This window comes from Diabrotica undecimpunctata, chromosome 2, assembly GCF_040954645.1.
Source record: "Diabrotica undecimpunctata isolate CICGRU chromosome 2, icDiaUnde3, whole genome shotgun sequence".
In the NCBI taxonomy this organism is placed as follows: domain Eukaryota; kingdom Metazoa; phylum Arthropoda; class Insecta; order Coleoptera; family Chrysomelidae; genus Diabrotica; species Diabrotica undecimpunctata.
This window is the reverse complement of record NC_092804.1, coordinates 95,189,308-95,207,869: the sequence shown is the minus strand read 5'-3', so window position 1 is coordinate 95,207,869 and position 18,562 is coordinate 95,189,308. Positions and strand designations below refer to the sequence as shown.

The window sequence follows — 18,562 nt, the reverse complement described above, 5'->3', positions numbered from 1 at the left end:
TTAGAGATGGAGAATGGCAGAACAGAAAGGACTGGAGACGTTGGCTGAAAGAAGGAAGGCGGTGACAGCTGTAAAAATTCTTATATAGATAGATAGATATTTTGTATAGGAAGTTATGTTTGAGAAATTTTGTAATATAAGCGAAATATTTATTGTTTAACTAAGTTGATGCTAGAGATGCCTGCTTACATTTTACCGTATGGGATGACGATTTGAAGACACTAAAATTTTTCATTCCGGTTTTTGGTTCCAAAAAATTCTGTTTTATTTTTCGATACTATCCCTTGGTAAACCACTCGAGTCTTCAAAATAGATAGATATTTTGTATAGGAAGTTATGTTTGAGAAATTTTGTAATATAAGCGAAATATTTATTGTTTAACTAAGTTGATGCTAGAGATGCCTGCTTACATTTTACCGTATGGGATGACGATTTGAAGACACTAAAATTTTTCATTCCGGTTTTTGGTTCCAAAAAATTCTGTTTTATTTTTCGATACTATCCCTTGGTAAACCACTCGAGTCTTGTATAGATTGAGACATAGAGTTATTGAAGTCGCCAAATTTGTCTAGAAATCTTTGAGCAAAATTTGCTTAATACCGCCTAATTAGTCTTAATTTTCTATCAGTTTAGTTAAGTTGTGAAAGTCACCACTTCATCGAGCATCGAGTGCTCTAACAAAGTCTGACTTGATATTGGAAAAAGTAAAGAATATGAAAAAGCAGAAGTCTCCTATAATTAATTTTAAGAATTTGATATAAGGTTCAATGCTTGAATAAATGAACTTTCATCAAATAAAAGGCAGATATCGAGCACAGTTTTATTAATTAAAGATCTTCAGGGGCATTTCGTCAATTGTGGCCTATCCAACAATTAAAGAATGCCATAAACATAAAATTGTACATCACACTACACTGCACAAGGACAAACACTTTAAAATTAAAAAAAAAATAGGCGAAGCTACATTATGGTCGGCATTAGGAGAGAGAAATTCTCTCTCCTGTATTGGAATTTTTAGATGGGTAAATCTAAAGATCTTTGTGTTGAGAAAATCTCGTCCATTACTGCTCTATTAGAGAATACAGTACTTAGTCAGAGAGAAATAGCACGAAAATGTGGTGTATCCCAGTGGCCAGTGAGTGAGTCAAAAATTCAAAGAGAAGCGACCTGTGGCATCAGTTCGGAAGGGCCGGTGTGTCAAAAAACCTTCAGTCACCCCAAGGGCGCAACAAATTTTAAAAAAATTAGCTGTAGCACATAGAAGGGCCACCCATAGAGATTTAATAAATAATTTGGAAGAAGTAAGATGCTCAGTATCGGTGACCACTGTACGCCGAAATTTGTATGGCATGAGCTTTAAATGTCGCAGGCCTGTTAAGAAGCCAAAACTAATACCACAAATGCTCAAAAAACGCTTAGCTTGGGCCAAGATCCATAAAGACTGGTCTATTGATGATTGGCGTAAGGTAAATTATTACAAATCATTTTATTTTAGCAGTTTATAATTGTTATTCACATTCGCAGGTTTGCTACTGCGAATACTTCACTATCTTTAGAAGAAAAATTAAAAGTGCCGGTCGTCCTAAACCAAATTTGTTAATTTCGAAGGTAACAAAATGCAAAAGTCGGGATTATAAACGATCATTTAAAATTGAGATTTATGAAAAAACTGACTGGTTTTGTGGGTGTGCTACTACCAATACTCTTTACTGTTTTTCGTGTTTGCTATTTGGAGATGAGGAATCAGAATGGACAAAATATGGCATTAAAGACTTAGTTCATTTATCCGAAAAAATTAAAAAGCATCAACATTCAAAGTCACACATATCTGCTAAATTAGGTTTCAATTTATTAGGTAAACAAGATATTCGGCAACAACTAAATAGTGCATACCGATTAAATATTTCAAAACATAATGAACAAATAAAAAATAATAGGTACGTCTTATCAAAAATTATAAACTGTGTCAAATTTTGTGGTGCTTTTGAACTTGCTCTCCGCGGCCATGATGAAAGAAAGGATTCAATAAACCCTGGTATATTTAGAGGTCTCATAAATTTTTCCGCCGAATTGGATTTAGCTCTCAAAGACCATTTGCAACAAGCTACTGTGTTTAAAGGAACGTCAAAAGACATTCAAAATGATTTACTCGATTGTATGCTTTCAGTGTGTCAGGCACATATCAAAAAAGAAATTGCTGCTTCAAAATTTGTTTCCATTGTGAGTGATGAAACGAGTGAGATTTCAAATATTTTTCAAATGGTTATAGTTTATCGTTACACTTTACAAAACGGGACCCCTGTTGAAAGATTTTGGACTTTTTTAAAACCAAATAACCACGATGCTGTTTCCTTAGCTGGCTGCATAGAAGAATGTTTAAGTTGTGTTTTATCAAGTTCCGATAAGTTAATTTCCCAAAGCTATGACGGAGCAAGTGTTATGAGTGGCGTTCATGGGGGTGTGCAAAAACTCATTCAGGATAAATTTAGATATGCCAATTATATACATTGTTATGCGCATCAGTTAAATTTGTTAATGTCTCAGGCAACAAGCATAAATACTAATGTACGCATATTTTTTGCTGATTTGACTGACATTACTAATTTTTTTTCAAATTCACCTCAGAGAGTTGCCATATTAGATGAAGTTGTGGGAAATAGGGTTCCGTCAGCATCTGCTACAAGATGGAATTTCAAAATTAGAACGGTGAACATGGTGTATGAAAATAGAAAAACCCTAAAAGAGTGCATGGAAAGAATACAATCCACATCCAGGCAATCTGGTACCATAACCAAAGCAGGTGCACTTTTAAGGTTATTGAATGATAATAAATTTGTATTTTGGTTGAAAGTTTTTCATCGTGTTATGCCCCACGTTGACATACTATATTCACAAATACAAAAAACTGCTACTGATTCCGTAATCGTAAAACGATGCCTGACTACATTTGAAGAAAATATACAAAAAGAAAGAGACAATATTCACACTATAAGAGAAACCGAGTTAACAGACATTGACGATAGTCAATCCGGGAAGAGACGGAAGAAAGATGACAGAAATTCTTATGTCTCCACAATTATTCAAGCTAAGGAAGTTTGCGATACTTTACTATCTGTAATTAAAAGAAGGTTTTTGTTTACAGGACATTTGGAAATAGCAAAATTATTTTCAGTGGACAATTTTGAAATATACAGCTCAAATTTTCCTACATTGACATTGGAATCAGCAATTAACAATTATCCCTTTTTAAATAAAAACAAATTAAGGGCTGAATTGGAAATTGTTTATAGAAGATCCGATTTTAAAGAACTTTCCGGAGCAGTTCACTTACTTAAATTTTTGATTGAAAATAATTTGCAAGAAGATTTTTTCTGAAATTAATTTAATTCTTCAAGTACTTGTTACGATGCCAATGACAACAGCAGAAGCAGAACGATATTTCTCTACATTGAAACGTATGTATCAAAACTTTCCTTAGAAGTACTATGGGCCAGGATCGACTAACTGCACTCGCCATGTTATCAATTGAAAAAAAAAATGATTCAAGAAATTCCAAATTTTAATGAATTGGTTATTGAAAAATTTATCTCAAAAAAAGACAGGCGACTTGATTTTCAATACAGAACTTGCTTGTAACATTTAAAAACTAAATTATAATTTTAAGTTTAATAAAACACATTATTTATTGTAGTTTCTTAATAAGATCCTTTGATTTTTACAATTTGACGACACTCAAAAAACTTTTGCTTACAAAAATAGGGCTGAAGCGGAGGCCTATGGTGTTATCTATTTTTATATGGTATATATAATATGTGTGCACCCCCAATACTTTACACCAGGCGCCGCCACTGCACATACCACAAAGCAATCCCGTTTTAAATACGATAGAGCAGCTTCGGCTTGCTCTACAGTATGAATGGAATGCTATTTCTCAAGGATATGTCCAAAATTTACTTGCAAGCATGCCGAGAAGGATGCAAGCAGTCATAAGAGCTAGAGGGTGAATACTCGTTACTGATCATCCACTTCTTTTGGTTAAAAGGACTTATTTAAGCAATTTAAATTTAGAGTAAAATAATCTTATTTACCTAATATTAAGCATTTATTTTTTTTGCAATTTTCTCCGCATAAAAACTTAAAATTAGTCATTAAAAATTGTTAAAATAAATTCTATTTCACATTAAACTACACGATTGACCAGAATTTATTTTGAAAAAACAAATATTAGAAAATTCCAAAATATTCGATATTTTTGTCCATGAGTGTACATATACGGTAACCACTGCAGTGGAGAAGCTTTAAGAGACATTGGTTGGACTTTCCGAGTTTGAATTTGTATCATCCCAAGTGTCTGATAAGGCTGGGATAGGCCGAAATGATTCATAACACTTTATTGATACTGTGATGTATTGGCAACCATGCAGGGCGGTTACTTCACACTCAGCTGGGAAGAAACACGAGACGAGACAGACGGGAGGATCGTTTAATTAATGTATATTTATTTGCATTACGTTTTGGAGTGATAATTAAAGTCGGTAGTATTTCCTATACTGTTATTATTATTTACAACCCGGTCCGATACTTATTATTTGTCGACGAGAATGGGATCCGTGTGTGTGTCAGTTTGTTATGTAGTAATAACTGGTAATAATAAATGTAGATGGCTCAAATAAACATATATTTCAAAAGAACGTTTTACAAAACATGTGCCTTTTACAAAACTCTCTAATTAATTACATTATAGAGGTTATGTCCTCAAATACATAGTAACTTGACAAATGACAGTACCTATTTTAAACTAAACACAGAAATACAAAAATAACAAAACGCAATTCTTCTTATTCTTAAACATGAATATCTTACAAATACCTCCCTTTACAAATTCAATCGTTGTGGTGGTTTAATTTACCTCTTAGGTCTACTACTAACTAACTTAAGATTATCTTTTGCACCAGATACAGTTTTTAACAAAATTTCATTTTCAACCTCTGAAGTATTTTTATCAAAATTTAAATCATTCGAACTTATTTCTGGAATCGCCTCTAGCTCTGTCTCAGGAGTTATCGGTAGTTCTTGCTCTGATTCATTTTGTATAATAACCAGATTTTGCACAACTACATCTAAAGATGGAGACACATTCTCATTTGGCAGAATTACATCTAAGGGATTAGATATATTCTTTAATATCTGGTTCAAATGTCTTTTCCAAACAATGGTTTGATCTATTAACTTAAAAAAATAAATTCTATCACCTAAAATCTCATCAATCTCACATTCCACCCAACCTTTTTTATTTGGGTTCCTATAATCTCTACACCAGACTCTCTCCCCTACTTCAAAATGTACATCTCTTTTCCCTTTATAATTCTGTTCTTGCTTATTTGCTTTTTCATTAACTTGCACACCTTTTGGTGCTAATAAATCTAAACGTGTTCTTATCTTTGACTTAAAAATAACATTTGAGGGAGACAACCCTGTTGTAGCATGAACTGAATTTCTGTAAGAGAAAAGATATCGACACAATAATGTATTTAATGAAACATTTTTGTTTTTTTCATCTAAAAGTGCTTTCCTTAAACTAGATTTAACAGATTTTACCGCATTTTCCGCAAATTCATTTGATGCTGGGTGAAAAGGTGGTGAAGTCAAAAATTTTACACAATTATTAGTTAAAAAATTACAAAAATTTTCAGAAGTAAACTGACTTCCATTGTCCGTTTCAACAATTCGCGGCAAACCAAATCGGGAAAAACATTCTCTAAAACGATCTATAGTAGCTTCTGTATCAGCAGAACTCATTATAAAAGCTTCAGGCCACTTTGAAAAAGTATCAATAATTATGAGTATCATTTTCCCCTTAATAGGTCCCATAAAATCAGCATGAATTCTTTCATAAAAATAAGTCGATAATTGAGTTTTAATTAATTTAGCTTTGGTGGACTCTGGTTTTAGATGTCCACAGACCTTACAACCATTTACTATTTGTTCTATATCAGACTCTAGATTAGGCCACCAGAAGTATGAACGCGCATTTGATTTCATTTTAATTATCCCTTCATGATTACTATGAAGTTCCTCAAGCAATTGTTGTCTGAGGCTAGTGGGAATGACTGCTCGATAACTCCACATAATAATACCCCTTTCTATTGAGAGTTCATTCTTTCTAACTAAGAAAGGCTGTAACAAGATTATACTTGGCAACCCTGTCAACCATTGTGACGTAGGATGCTGTCAACGGTTGTCTGCCATATATTCTTTTGTCATTGTCATATTGTCTAAATAGCAATCAACATGTGTGTATATGTATAATGTAGTTTTAACTGTTTTATTTTATTCATCTGAATACACCACATCAAGCAATGTGTTTTACTATAATTTACATCAACCTCTGCGTTGCTACCTATTTGCAGTGAAGTTGTTACGAAATAAACCCTTCTTTCTCGAGAATCACACCCCAACCTACACATCCCCTTAAACCTGGCGCCCAACGTGGGGCCGAGAATGAACATTATTTCGTAAGTGTTAAAGTGCTTTTGATACCGTAGATTTCGCTGTAAGTATTTTTTTTTGAATCAATAACCCTACTTTCATAGCATGGCACCATCCATTTCGCGCCGTTTTACGCTTGTCCATGCCGGCATATCTATTTTGCATCGACGTGATCATGACCGTACGGAATTCGATTCATTTCGATTATTCTAGCGAATACTCGTTTTCGTTTGTCGTTCTACGCAGTGTTGCCTATGTTTAACATAATTTCGTAGTTCTTCAAATTTTTTCAACATTTTGTTGCCAAATGTAAAATTTTATCCAATTTGTTCAGATTTTCTATTAAAATATATAATTATACAACTTTTTCAATAAAATAATATTTATTGCGTATAATTATACAATTTTTTCAATAAAAATAACTTTTATTGCGTATAATTATACAACTTTTTCAATAAAATAACATTTATTGCTTATAATTATACAACCTTTTCAATAAAATAGTTTTTATTGCGTATAATTATACAATATTTTCAATAAAATAACATTTATTGCGTATAATTATACATTTTTTCTCAATAAAATAACTTTTATTGCGTATATAATTATATAACTCTTTCAATAAAATCTTTTATTGCATATAATTATATCCCATTCTCAATAAAATAACTTATTGCTCATAATTATATATCTTTTTTCAATAAAATAACTTTTATTGCTTATATAACCATTTCAGTTTTACAATAAAATAATTTTATTGCATATTTAGTGATATTTGGTTGTCTGTTATATCTTGAACAATGCCGAAAGCCAATTCACAAAATCTTACAGGAGAGTGTTCTGCTCCTGCTATGGTGACAATGTCTCAAGATCAGTTTCAATCTTTACTTTCAGTACTTACTAATTCTAATAAACAAGTATCTGAAGATCTTTTGGTACAAATCAGAGATCTTACGAGAACTCCTACACATATGTCAGGTGGAAATTTCGTTAAATGTACTGCTCGTTTTGATGGTACTATTAACGCTGATGTTGAAGCTTTTCTTGACAATGTAATCACTTTTAAGGACTGCTCCCAAATAAGTGATGAGAATGCTCTTCGTGGTTTATCCATGCTGCTTAATGGTTTTGCTGCTACATGGTGGCAAGGTATTAAAAATACAGTTCTCACATGGGAAGATGCTGTACAGGCCTTAAAAGATGCCTATTCGAAAAAACTTCCGCCTCATTTAATATTTCGAGAAGTATTCTCGCGTGAACAAAATTCTAGTGAACCTACTGAATTATTTGTTTCCCATATTCGAGCTTTGCTTGCACAATTACCTTATACCCTAACTGAAGAGGTTCAGTTGGATATGGTTTATGGCTTACTGGTACGCAAATTACGAAAAAGGCTACCAAGAAATAAATTTCAAAACTTTAAGGAACTTTTAATGGAATCTCGAGAAATCGAAGCATCCTTAAAGGAAGGTTTAGTTGCTACCGACTCTGATCGTCGACAAAAACCTCAACCAAATCCAGAAAAGGACCCTTGCAAAATAAAATTCAAATCGAACTGTACGTTTTGTAAACATTTTGGCCATATTCAGTCAGAATGCAGAAAATTTAACAATATTAGTCAAAAGACTAAGAAATCTAATTCTAATGATTCAGTTAGGACGTATGTACCTCCTAGTCGTCTAAATACGAATCCTAGCAATTCAAATGTACCTCCTCAACGTTCTTCCAGTGTAGTTTGTTATGGTTGCAATACTCCTGGTTATGTTCGCACTAATTGTCCTAACTGTAAAATTTCTGTAAATCCTATTACTACAGAAGCAGCCTCTTCTGTAGAGCTTCTTTTAGCAGAAACTAACAATTTGAATAATCGCCCCCTCTTACCAATAAGTGTCTTAGGTTTGAGTGGTTGCGCATATGTTGATACTGGAGCAAAATGTACTATAGCTGGAATTAAGCTATACAATCATTTTGTAAACAAAGGTCTACACTATGTTTCCAAGGAAATCAGTTTAGTGCTTGCTGACGGCATAAGCCGCACAGTAACAGCTCATATTTTTGAATGTTTGGTTCTCCTATTAGATAAATCCATACCTACAACTTTTGTTGCATTTCCTGAGCACACATCAGCTAAAACTCTTCTTGGCATAGACTTCTTAAAAAATGCTGATATTATTATTAATATCCCTCAAATGAAATTCTCATTTGCTGATTCTCCTAATGTTCAACATAAATTATTACGGGAGCCTAACTCCTGCAATGCTTCAATTAACCTTCTTGAACTCACTTTACGACAGGACGAAGCCTCACAGTTAAATACTTCTGATCGTAGTACCTTACAATGCTTGATAAATCAGTACAGTGGTGTTTTTATGGAACATAATGAACCTACACCATTTGCTGAACATTGTATTAATTTAACCAGGGATATTCCAATCGCTGTGCCTCCTTATAGGACTACTCCTCAGAAAGCTGAAATACTCAAAAATGAAATCCATCATTTATTGGAAATGGAAATCATTGATGACTCCGACTCAGCTTATGCTGCACCTACTGTGCTCGTTCCTAAAAAAGACGGTACTTTTCGCATGTGCGTCGATTATAGACGCCTCAACGAAATAACTGTACCAGATAGGTATCCTCTGCCGAGGATGGATGATCTATTGCATGCGACAACACAGACACTATTTATGACAACACTAGATTTGAAAAGTGGTTATCATCAAATAAGTGTTCGTCCATCAGATCGAGATAAAACTTCTTTTATTACTCCTTTTGGTATTTTTAGATTTAATCGTATGCCTTTTGGTCTCCGAAACGCGCCTGCTACTTTTCAAAGGCTTATTGATCGTTTTCGTAGCGGATTACCAAGTGTCACTATTTTGGCATATTTAGATGATATTATTATTCTATCTAGTTCATTTGAAAATCATATCAACGATCTAACTAATGTGTTTCAAAGATTGCAAGTATTTAAATTGTGTGTAAATAGGGCGAAATGTACTTTTGTGCGCTCTTCTGTCAAGTATTTAGGGCACCTTCTGACGCCCAATGGGATCGCTCCTGATCCTGGGAAGATATCAGCAATTGCTGACATGCCTATACCACGTAATGTTAAACATGTTTTATCATTTTTACAAACTTGTAGTTGGTTTCGACGTTTTGTGCCAAACTTCGCAGGTATATCCAAACCTCTTTCAGACTTAACTAAGAAGAATGTAGCATTTGTTTGGGGACCGGCACAAAACCAGGCTTATGAAACTCTTAAAAGATTGCTTACGCAAGCTCCTATTCTGCAACAAGCAACTTTTACAAACTCTTTTATAATAAAAACAGACGCAAGTTCATATGCACTTGGCGCATGTCTCCTCCAGGGGGAGGAAGAAAATGAAAAGCCGATAGAGTATGCAAGTCGCTTACTCACAGCCCCTGAACGTAACTATAGCACGACAGAGCGAGAAGCTTTAGCTATAGTATACGCAATTGATTTAGTGGCTCCACTACCTGTAACTGAAAAAGGAAACAGATGGATTTTCGCAGTGGAAGATACTTCCACGAAATGGATAGAAATATTCCCGTTAAAACAAGCTACTGCGGAGGAGTGCACAAAGGTACTAATAAGCGAAATATGTTTACGATACGGCACCCCTCGTAGAATAATAAGTGACAACGGACCCCAATTCGTTAGTAAAATAATGCAGCAGTTTACATACTGCCTAGGTATTCAGCAATCACTCATTCCTGTTTATCACCCTGCCTCAAATCCGGAGGAACGTAAAAATCGCGATCTAAAGATTCAGATTTCTATATTAGTGCAAAGGGACCATACTAAATGGGATGAAGTGCTACCAAGTATTCGTTTTTCCATGAATACGGTACCAAATTTAGCTACCGGTTATTCCCCGGCATATTTGAACTTTGCACGTGAGCTACGTTCGCCCACAGATGTGCATAAAGACTTACGAGCTATTATCGCGAGTGAAACTGTTATTCCTGAGATAACGCCGTACTTGCGCAGACATACAGACATTTTACTAAGTGCGCGTGAGAATAATGAGTTACGCCAAGACGCTTCGAAACTGTACGCAGATAAACATTTTCGCGAAACCGTTGTGTTTAACAAAGGACAGAAAGTTCTCGTAAAGACTCACATCCTTAGTAAGAGTGATGCAGGACTGTCTTCCAAATTTGCGCCGCGTCGCGATGGCCCATACCTTATCCTCAACCAACTTTCTCCTACTTCGTACGAGTTAGCAACTGTAACGCACCCGGATATAGCAATTGGAAAGTACCATGTATCTGCTCTCCATCCTTTTGTGAAGGATGATTCCAATTCGCCTATAACACCTCTACATGAGTTACGTAGTAGAGGACGACCTTCAAATACGTTGCAGAAAGGTGTTCCAGATGAAGCCAGAGGGGCTATCCCAAAACGACACCTAAAGCCAACGCAGAAATCCTCAAGTTCTGGTGTACCTGAAACCACAACCCGTGACTTCAGAAGTAGCTCTTTACCTGCAAAGAGTAATGGTTCTGTGCAGAGACCCAGGCGTTCCAAGCACCGTCCTAAGCGTTACCAAGACGCCCATGAATGATGCCCGAGGTTTGTCCCAAGCCCTCGCCAACAATCAACAACCATACATGTTTTGTATCAGTCATCTTCTACGTCTGATCCAAAGGGGGAGGATGTAACAAGATTATACTTGGTAACCCTGTCAACCATTGTGACGTAGGATGCTGTCAACGGTTGTCTGCCATATATTCTTTTGTCATTGTCATATTGTCTAAATAGCAATCAACATGTGTGTATATGTATAATGTAGTTTTAACTGTTTTATTTTATTCATCTGAATACACCACATCAAGCAATGTGTTTTACTATAATTTACATCAACCTCTGCGTTGCTACCTATTTGCAGTGAAGTTGTTACGAAATAAACCCTTCTTTCTCGAGAATCACACCCCAACCTACACATCCCCTTAAAAGGCTTAAAAATTAAATTTTCAGTATGCTTAGGAAACCCATATCTAATTAAATTATACACACTACCTAAAACTACATCTTTTCGTGTTTCAGAATGTAATAAATTTGAATCAACTGGTAGTAAGTTTTCCACTAAATTGATATATTCAAAATTTAAATCTGTTTCAATTTCATCTTCACCTACAGGTAAAGCTAACCTTGATAGAGCATCAGCTTTAGAGTTATCGACGCTTTTAATAAAGCGAAAAGTATAATTAAAACCAGCTAAAAACAATGACCAACGTTGAATACGCCCAGCAGCCATTTTTTATGCTCTCCAAAGATAGCTTGCAGAGGCTTATGGTCACTTGAAATTTCAAATTTCTGACCAGCTAAATGTTGGTAGAGTTTAGAAACAGACCAATATACAGCTAATGCTTCTTTCATTATCATTGAGTAACCTTGCTCAGCCTTAGTCAACACACGAGAAATATAATATAACCTCTCTGAACCATCAGCCATTACATGCATTAGAACCGCTCCAATACCATAATCACTAGCATCACAAGCTAAACGAATAGGTTTCTGTGGATCATAGTGAACTAACAATTTGTCTGAAACTAATTCTTTTTTTGCCATTTCACATTCTTTTGTCAACTTAAATTCTGTACCTTTACTAATTAAATTGTATAGAGGCTTTAAAATTCCTTGCAAATTTTGAATAAAACGTGAATAATAGTTTATCATCCCAGCAAAAGCACGATTTTCTGTTAAATTTTTGGATCGAGGTGCATTAATTATAGCACTTACTTTTCCTTTATCTTTTTCTAATCCTTGGCTTGTAATTTTATGACCCAAGTAAGAAATACTATCTTTAAAAAACTCACATTTTCCTGAATTTAACCTAAATCCAGCCTTGTCTAATCTACATAAGACTTCCTCCAGAATTTTTAAATGTTCATCAAAATTCTTAGCTGTGACGACCACATCATCTAAAAAATTTACGGTACCTGCACAACCCTATAAAACTTTTTCTACAACAGCTTGAAATATTGAACAAGCAGGTTTTGTACCATAAGGCAAACGATTTACCTTGTAAATACCATATGGGGTACTCCACGATAACAAACGACTGGTATTACCATCTAAAACTAACTGGTTATAAGCATTTAAAAAACCCAATTTAGTAAATTTTTGACCACCCTGTAAAGCAACAAAGATATCATCTATTCTGGGTAAGGGATGATTAAAATCTTTCAAATACTTGTTCACTGTTATTTTATAATTGCCACAAATACGAATATTGCCATTTGCTTTCATAACGGGCACTAGTGGTGTTCCCCAATTCGAATTTGAAATTTTCTATATAACCGTTTCAGCTTCTAATTTGTGAAGCTCATTTTTCACCTTCTCGCGAAAAGCAAATGGAACTGGGTGAGGTTTGTGGAAAATGGGCTTAACCTTTTCATTCATTTCTAAACTGACTTTTTCATCTTTATAGGAACCCAACTCTTTTTTAAAAACATTTGAAAATTTTGACAACAAATCAGATAACTTATCAGGGCAAATCGTTATATCATTTATAATAACTTCAGAATCTTTCAAAGACAAATTAAATTTATTAATGATATCCCGGCCTAATAAAATTTTCGTAACTTTTTTAATTATAATCAATTCGCACATTTTTGAACAATTGTTTATTGATACATTAACTGAAATCTTGCCTTCAGGTATAACTATTTCTCCTGAATAAGTTTTTAATCTACGAGAAGTATTCTCCAATGGAACATGACCTAGTTTCTCTTTATAAATCTAAACTAAACAACTCTAAAGAGTCTTCCACATTCTCTAATAAATAATTTTTCTCCACTTTACCTTTGCAGGCTGCCATTATGTGACCTCTTTTACCATACTTTTTGCAAGTGAATTGTTTATATTTACACTTACTAAAGGTGTGATTTGTTTTATTACAGTAATTACACTTTACCTCTGCCTTCTCTTCTGATTCTCCACTATTTTCTTTCCTTTCCACTCGGGATTCCACTTTTTTTATTTGTTGAAATCTATTAACCTCCACTTTGTTACCTTGTTCCCTTAATGCTGCTTCCTTATTCAAAGCAATTTCCAAAAAATCTTGCAAACTTTTTGAAGGACTTTCTTCACAAAGCCTATCTAGTATTGGCCCTGGCCTCATGCCTACCACAAACTTATCTTGGGCCCGATATAACAATTTGTCACCAAAATCGCATTGTGCTGCCTGGTTTTTAATTTTCAGATACCAATCGTTAACTGACTCTTGTCCTTGCCTTAACAGGTCAAAAATTATCCTCCTTCGATACACTGACAATCTAGGCTTAAAATGAGTACTTAAAAGTTTCATTAGAGTTTCAAAATCTTTTTCCTTGGGCTTCTCTGGGTTGCATAGGTCTCTTAAACCTTTATAAACTTCCTCACTTAGTAATGTGATTAAAACAGCAACCCTTCTAGATTCCTCAATCAAATTCGCACCAAAATATTGTTCTAAACGTTCCTCAAAAACTTCAAAATCGTCACCCTGTTTATAAATGGCTAATGAAGATACACCGCCCGTATTTACTACGTTAATAATTGGTTGGTAACCCCTGGCACTATCTTCATTCCTAGACATTTTGAACTATTAAAATGTTTTTTCTTCAAAATATCTGTTCAATTATTTTCCTCGTCGCCAAATAATTGTTATGTAGTAATAACTGGTAATAATAAATGTAGATGGCTCAAATAAACATATATTTCAAAAGAACGTTTTACAAAACATGTGCCTTTTACAAAACTTTCTAATTAACTACATTATAGAGGTTATGTCCTCAAATACATAGTAACTTGACAAATGACAGTACCTATTTTAAACTAAACACTTGTTTTGTCTTGTTGTATTGATGGCTTTGCTGCAAGGCAATTGCCAGCCCGATTTGTGTGAGACCCCACTTTGTCTGGCTCTGGGCCATGCAGGAATCTCTGAAAACTTCACTGAACTACAGCTTTTCTCGTGGTAGCGCTTTTCTTGTTTCTGTATAGCTTATAACTTCGCTATTATTGTATCGGCTTTCTGATCTACGGCAATAATATTGGAGGACAAATTAATATTACAACAAATGGAATAAGAGGCCAACACCAAAGCACTAAAACAGGCAGGATTATAGGATATATCGGGGAAATTGGATAGTTGAGCTTCAGAGTTTGATGGAATAAGAGGCCAACACCAAAGCACTAAAACAGGCAGGATTATAGGATATATCGGGGAAATTGGATAGTTGAGCTTCAGAGTTTGATTTTATTAATGTTAATGAAACGCATGATTATCTCTATAGTTTCGTCTTCCGGAGAGGATAGAATGTCAGTCATGGATAATGGTGATATTTTCTTTTTTGATACAAAGTACTTATATAAGTCCAAATTAGGAATATAGTTAATAGGGCACTCGAAAAATATGTGATTCAGGTTTTCTATCATGCCGCATTCACAGGCAGGGTCATCTTTTATATTAATTTTGAAAAGATGGGCATTAGTCAGGCAATGACCTGTACGCATTCTAATTATAGTTGTGATGTGTCTCCTATCTTTATAATTTAAATTGCCATACCATGTCTTATCGGTGAATGTTGATTGAACTCTAGCATACCCACGATGTCTGGATGAGACTAAGATTCTCCATTTATCTTTAAAAATGTTTAAAATATCCTGTTTTAAGAAATTTAAAATGTCTTTTATGTCATATACCATTTTTCTGGGAATATTAAGATCTGTTCCAATTTTGGCCAAAGTATCTGCCTCTGAATTCCCAGGTATACCTGAGTGACCCGGTATCCAGGATAATTGGATATTATAACCATTCATGTTAGATGCAGCAATTAGCCTTTTTGTCGTAAGAACCCAATATTCAGAATTTGTTGCAAAAGAAGGATTACAGAGTTTTGTTATAGCCCCCTGTGAATCTGAGAAAATTATCACATTTTTAATTTTTTTATTAGTGGCAGTTTTTACTGCATCATGTATGGCAATTATTTCTGCTTTGTAAATAGTTAAATGGTTGGGAAGACGTGACGAAAATTTATAATTTAGGGATGGAATGAATATACCAAAACCAACTCTGTTGTCCCTCTTTGACGCATCAGAAAAAATGAAAGTATACTGGGATTTTAGACTATTAGTTTTGGCCTCAAAATTAATTCTTGACATAATGTCTCCTTTTTTACAATTACAGTTAAAAGACTTTAAAGGTTTATTGAGTATATGAAAATCAATTTCGTAACATGGAAAATTTGAACCTCTATATATTAACTTTAAATAGGGCCTATACTGTTGAAGTGCTTCCACTAGGTATGGTATTTTGTCTTTATTCCAATACTCCGGTCTATGGATTATTTTTAATAGAAAGTTGTTGATAAATTGAATAGTTGGATGATTTGTTACAACTAAGAATTTTGAAATTAATTTAAGGGCCAGTAGTTTTCTTCTATGTTCCAGATCTAATATAGATGCTTCGGCTAAAAGAGCAGCCCTGGGTGTGGAACGCATACATCCCATACATATACGCAATCCCTCATAAAACACCACATCCAATTTACTGAGAGCAGCCTTAGAACATGATCTAAGAAACATTGATCCAAAATCAAGATGTGATTGGACTAGAGCAGAGAAGGCGATCAAAAGTGTGTTTGGATCTGCACCCCACCATACCCTACACAGTGCTCTTAATACATTTAGTGATTTTTTTGCTTTATTTGTAATGTTAGTAATGTGTGGTGACCATTTCATGTTTTCTTGCAGTATAATACCCAAATATTTAACCTCTTTTTAAAGGCAATGATTGCATTATTAATATGTACGGGGGGTGGGATGGTATGTTTCCTCCCTCTAGTGAACCATACTGCCTCACATTTATCCATGGAAAGTGACAGGTTGTGTTCACGAAGGTGTGCATTTATATGCTTTAAAGCATTATTGATATTATTTACCATGGCTGCTACACTTTTTCCTCTGATCATAACTGCCAAATCATCAGCATACCCTATGATAGATGCTTCTCCCAAATTTAAATCAAAAATATCCCTTAAGTAAATATTGAATAAAATAGTACTCAGGGGGGAGCCCTGTGGTATACCCGAGGTTGTTGGTACAGGACCCAGGAAGGAGCCGTCATTACCCCTACAATATAGTGATCGTTCTGTCAGAAGATTGAGAATTACGTTACACATTCGGATAGGTACTTCTAAGTTTTTGAGTTTACTATATAGTTTATATATGTCAACATTATCGTATGCAGCTTTTATGTCTAAAAAAATTACGATGACTGACTCAGAGGATTGAAATGCAAGGTTAATGTAAGATGTGATGAATGTTATGTTGTCATATATACCTCTTCCTTTACGAAATCCAGTCTGATTATTTCAAAATTTTAAATTATGTTCCAATTGCCAGTCTAATCGATTCTTGATGATTATTTCTAGAATTTTGGCTCCACATGAAGACAGGACAATTGGTCTATAATTTTCTGGATTTGTCGGATCCCTATTTGGTTTTAAAAAACTAATAATATTAAATGTTTTCCATACGGCTGGTATTTCTCCACCCATTAAAATTTTATTATAACTATTAATAAGAATTTGTTTAGCTTTGAAAGGTAAATATTGAAACATTTCATAAGATATATCATCCATACCAGGGGCAGATGATTTCTTTTTATTTAAGGCCAGGTTTAATTCATTTATGGAAAAGGGCTTTAAATTTTCATCTACATTGTCAAGAACAAAATTTGGATCTATATTTATGATTGACATTTTATTTAAAATAGATATTTTAAGATTATCTGGAATAGTAAGATTAAATCTTCATGTTTTGAAGTTATTATTATTGAATTTCTTAATCTTGTTCCAAACATAAGTCATGCTAGAGTTCCTATTTAAAGTTTCACAAAAAAGCCTAAACTTTTCTTTTTTTTTATTATTTAATTTTTTCTTAGTTAATGCAATGGTTTTTTTTGCTAATATATAATTTTCCATAGATGGAACATTATTAAAATTTGCTATGGCTTTTTTCCTTTCCTTAACCCAGGATGTACAATCATTATCCCACCAGGCATTACCCCTTTTAATATGTATACCGGCCTGTTTAAACGGAATTACTTGATCAGCTACTGTGTTAATAATATACATTAGTTGATCATAACTTAAGTTATAATCTAAATCTTGAAGGTACATCAAAACTTTATTATGGTACGCTTCCCAGTCAGCTTTTTTAAAGTTTCTAATTTTATAAGGACTAGTCATGTTGTTAAATACCTCACAATTGCCATTATCATTAAGTAAAAGACGTATAGGAAAGTGGTCGCTGTTACCACAATCTTTAATAGTATCCCAATTAGCCTGTATAGCTAGATTCCCACTTACCATAGTCAAATCTACTGCACTTGGTATTGCCGTTGATAATTGAAATATTGTTGGTGAACCATCGTTCATAATCACAAGATCATTATCAAATAGGAAATCATGAATTATTCTACCTCCTTTGTTGGGTGTAGCTTTATCCCATAAGGGATGATGAGAGTTAAAATCTCCCATAATTATGTTTTTAGGATTAAAGGAAATAAGATCATTTAAAATATTGTTATTTATATGCATATGTGAGTTGCAATAAAAATTAATTACTTGTAGATTACCTATTTCTATTATTATATATTGAATATGTTCTGAAGAAAAAGATTTAATTTTCTTAAATATTATATTATTTCTAATGCATGTTACTATCCCACCATACCCATCATCTCTATCCTGCCTAACTATGTTATATGAATTGAGCCTAAAATTGTCATTGGCCTTTAGCCAAGACTCATTTATTAAAAAAATATCAGGGTTTTCGTTGTAAATTAAGCTAATTAAATTACCCCTGTTTGAATTTATGCTTCTTAGATTCCAAAAAATTATCTTTAACTTAATTGTATCTGACCTAGTTGAAAAGAAAAGAAGGTTATTTAGGACTCTGAGTCCGATTGGGAACCGGGGTCTATATTCATATTAAAATTTTGACTCAAGAGTATGTTTTTAATTACTCTTTTATTATTTTCTGAAGTATTACAGA

At 33.9% G+C, this 18,562-nt stretch overlaps 1 protein-coding gene across 1 annotated transcript; it reads left to right on the top strand.

Annotated features, from left to right (window-relative positions):
* Nucleotides 1-1,349: 1,349 nt before the first annotated feature.
* Nucleotides 1,350-3,375, top strand: LOC140433805 (zinc finger MYM-type protein 1-like). The gene is made up of 2 exons (XM_072521781.1): nucleotides 1,350-1,466; nucleotides 1,525-3,375. Exons 1-2 carry the CDS (start codon nucleotides 1,350-1,352, stop codon nucleotides 3,373-3,375), a joined length of 1,968 nt encoding a protein of 655 aa, XP_072377882.1.
* Nucleotides 3,376-18,562: the final 15,187 nt, after the last annotated feature.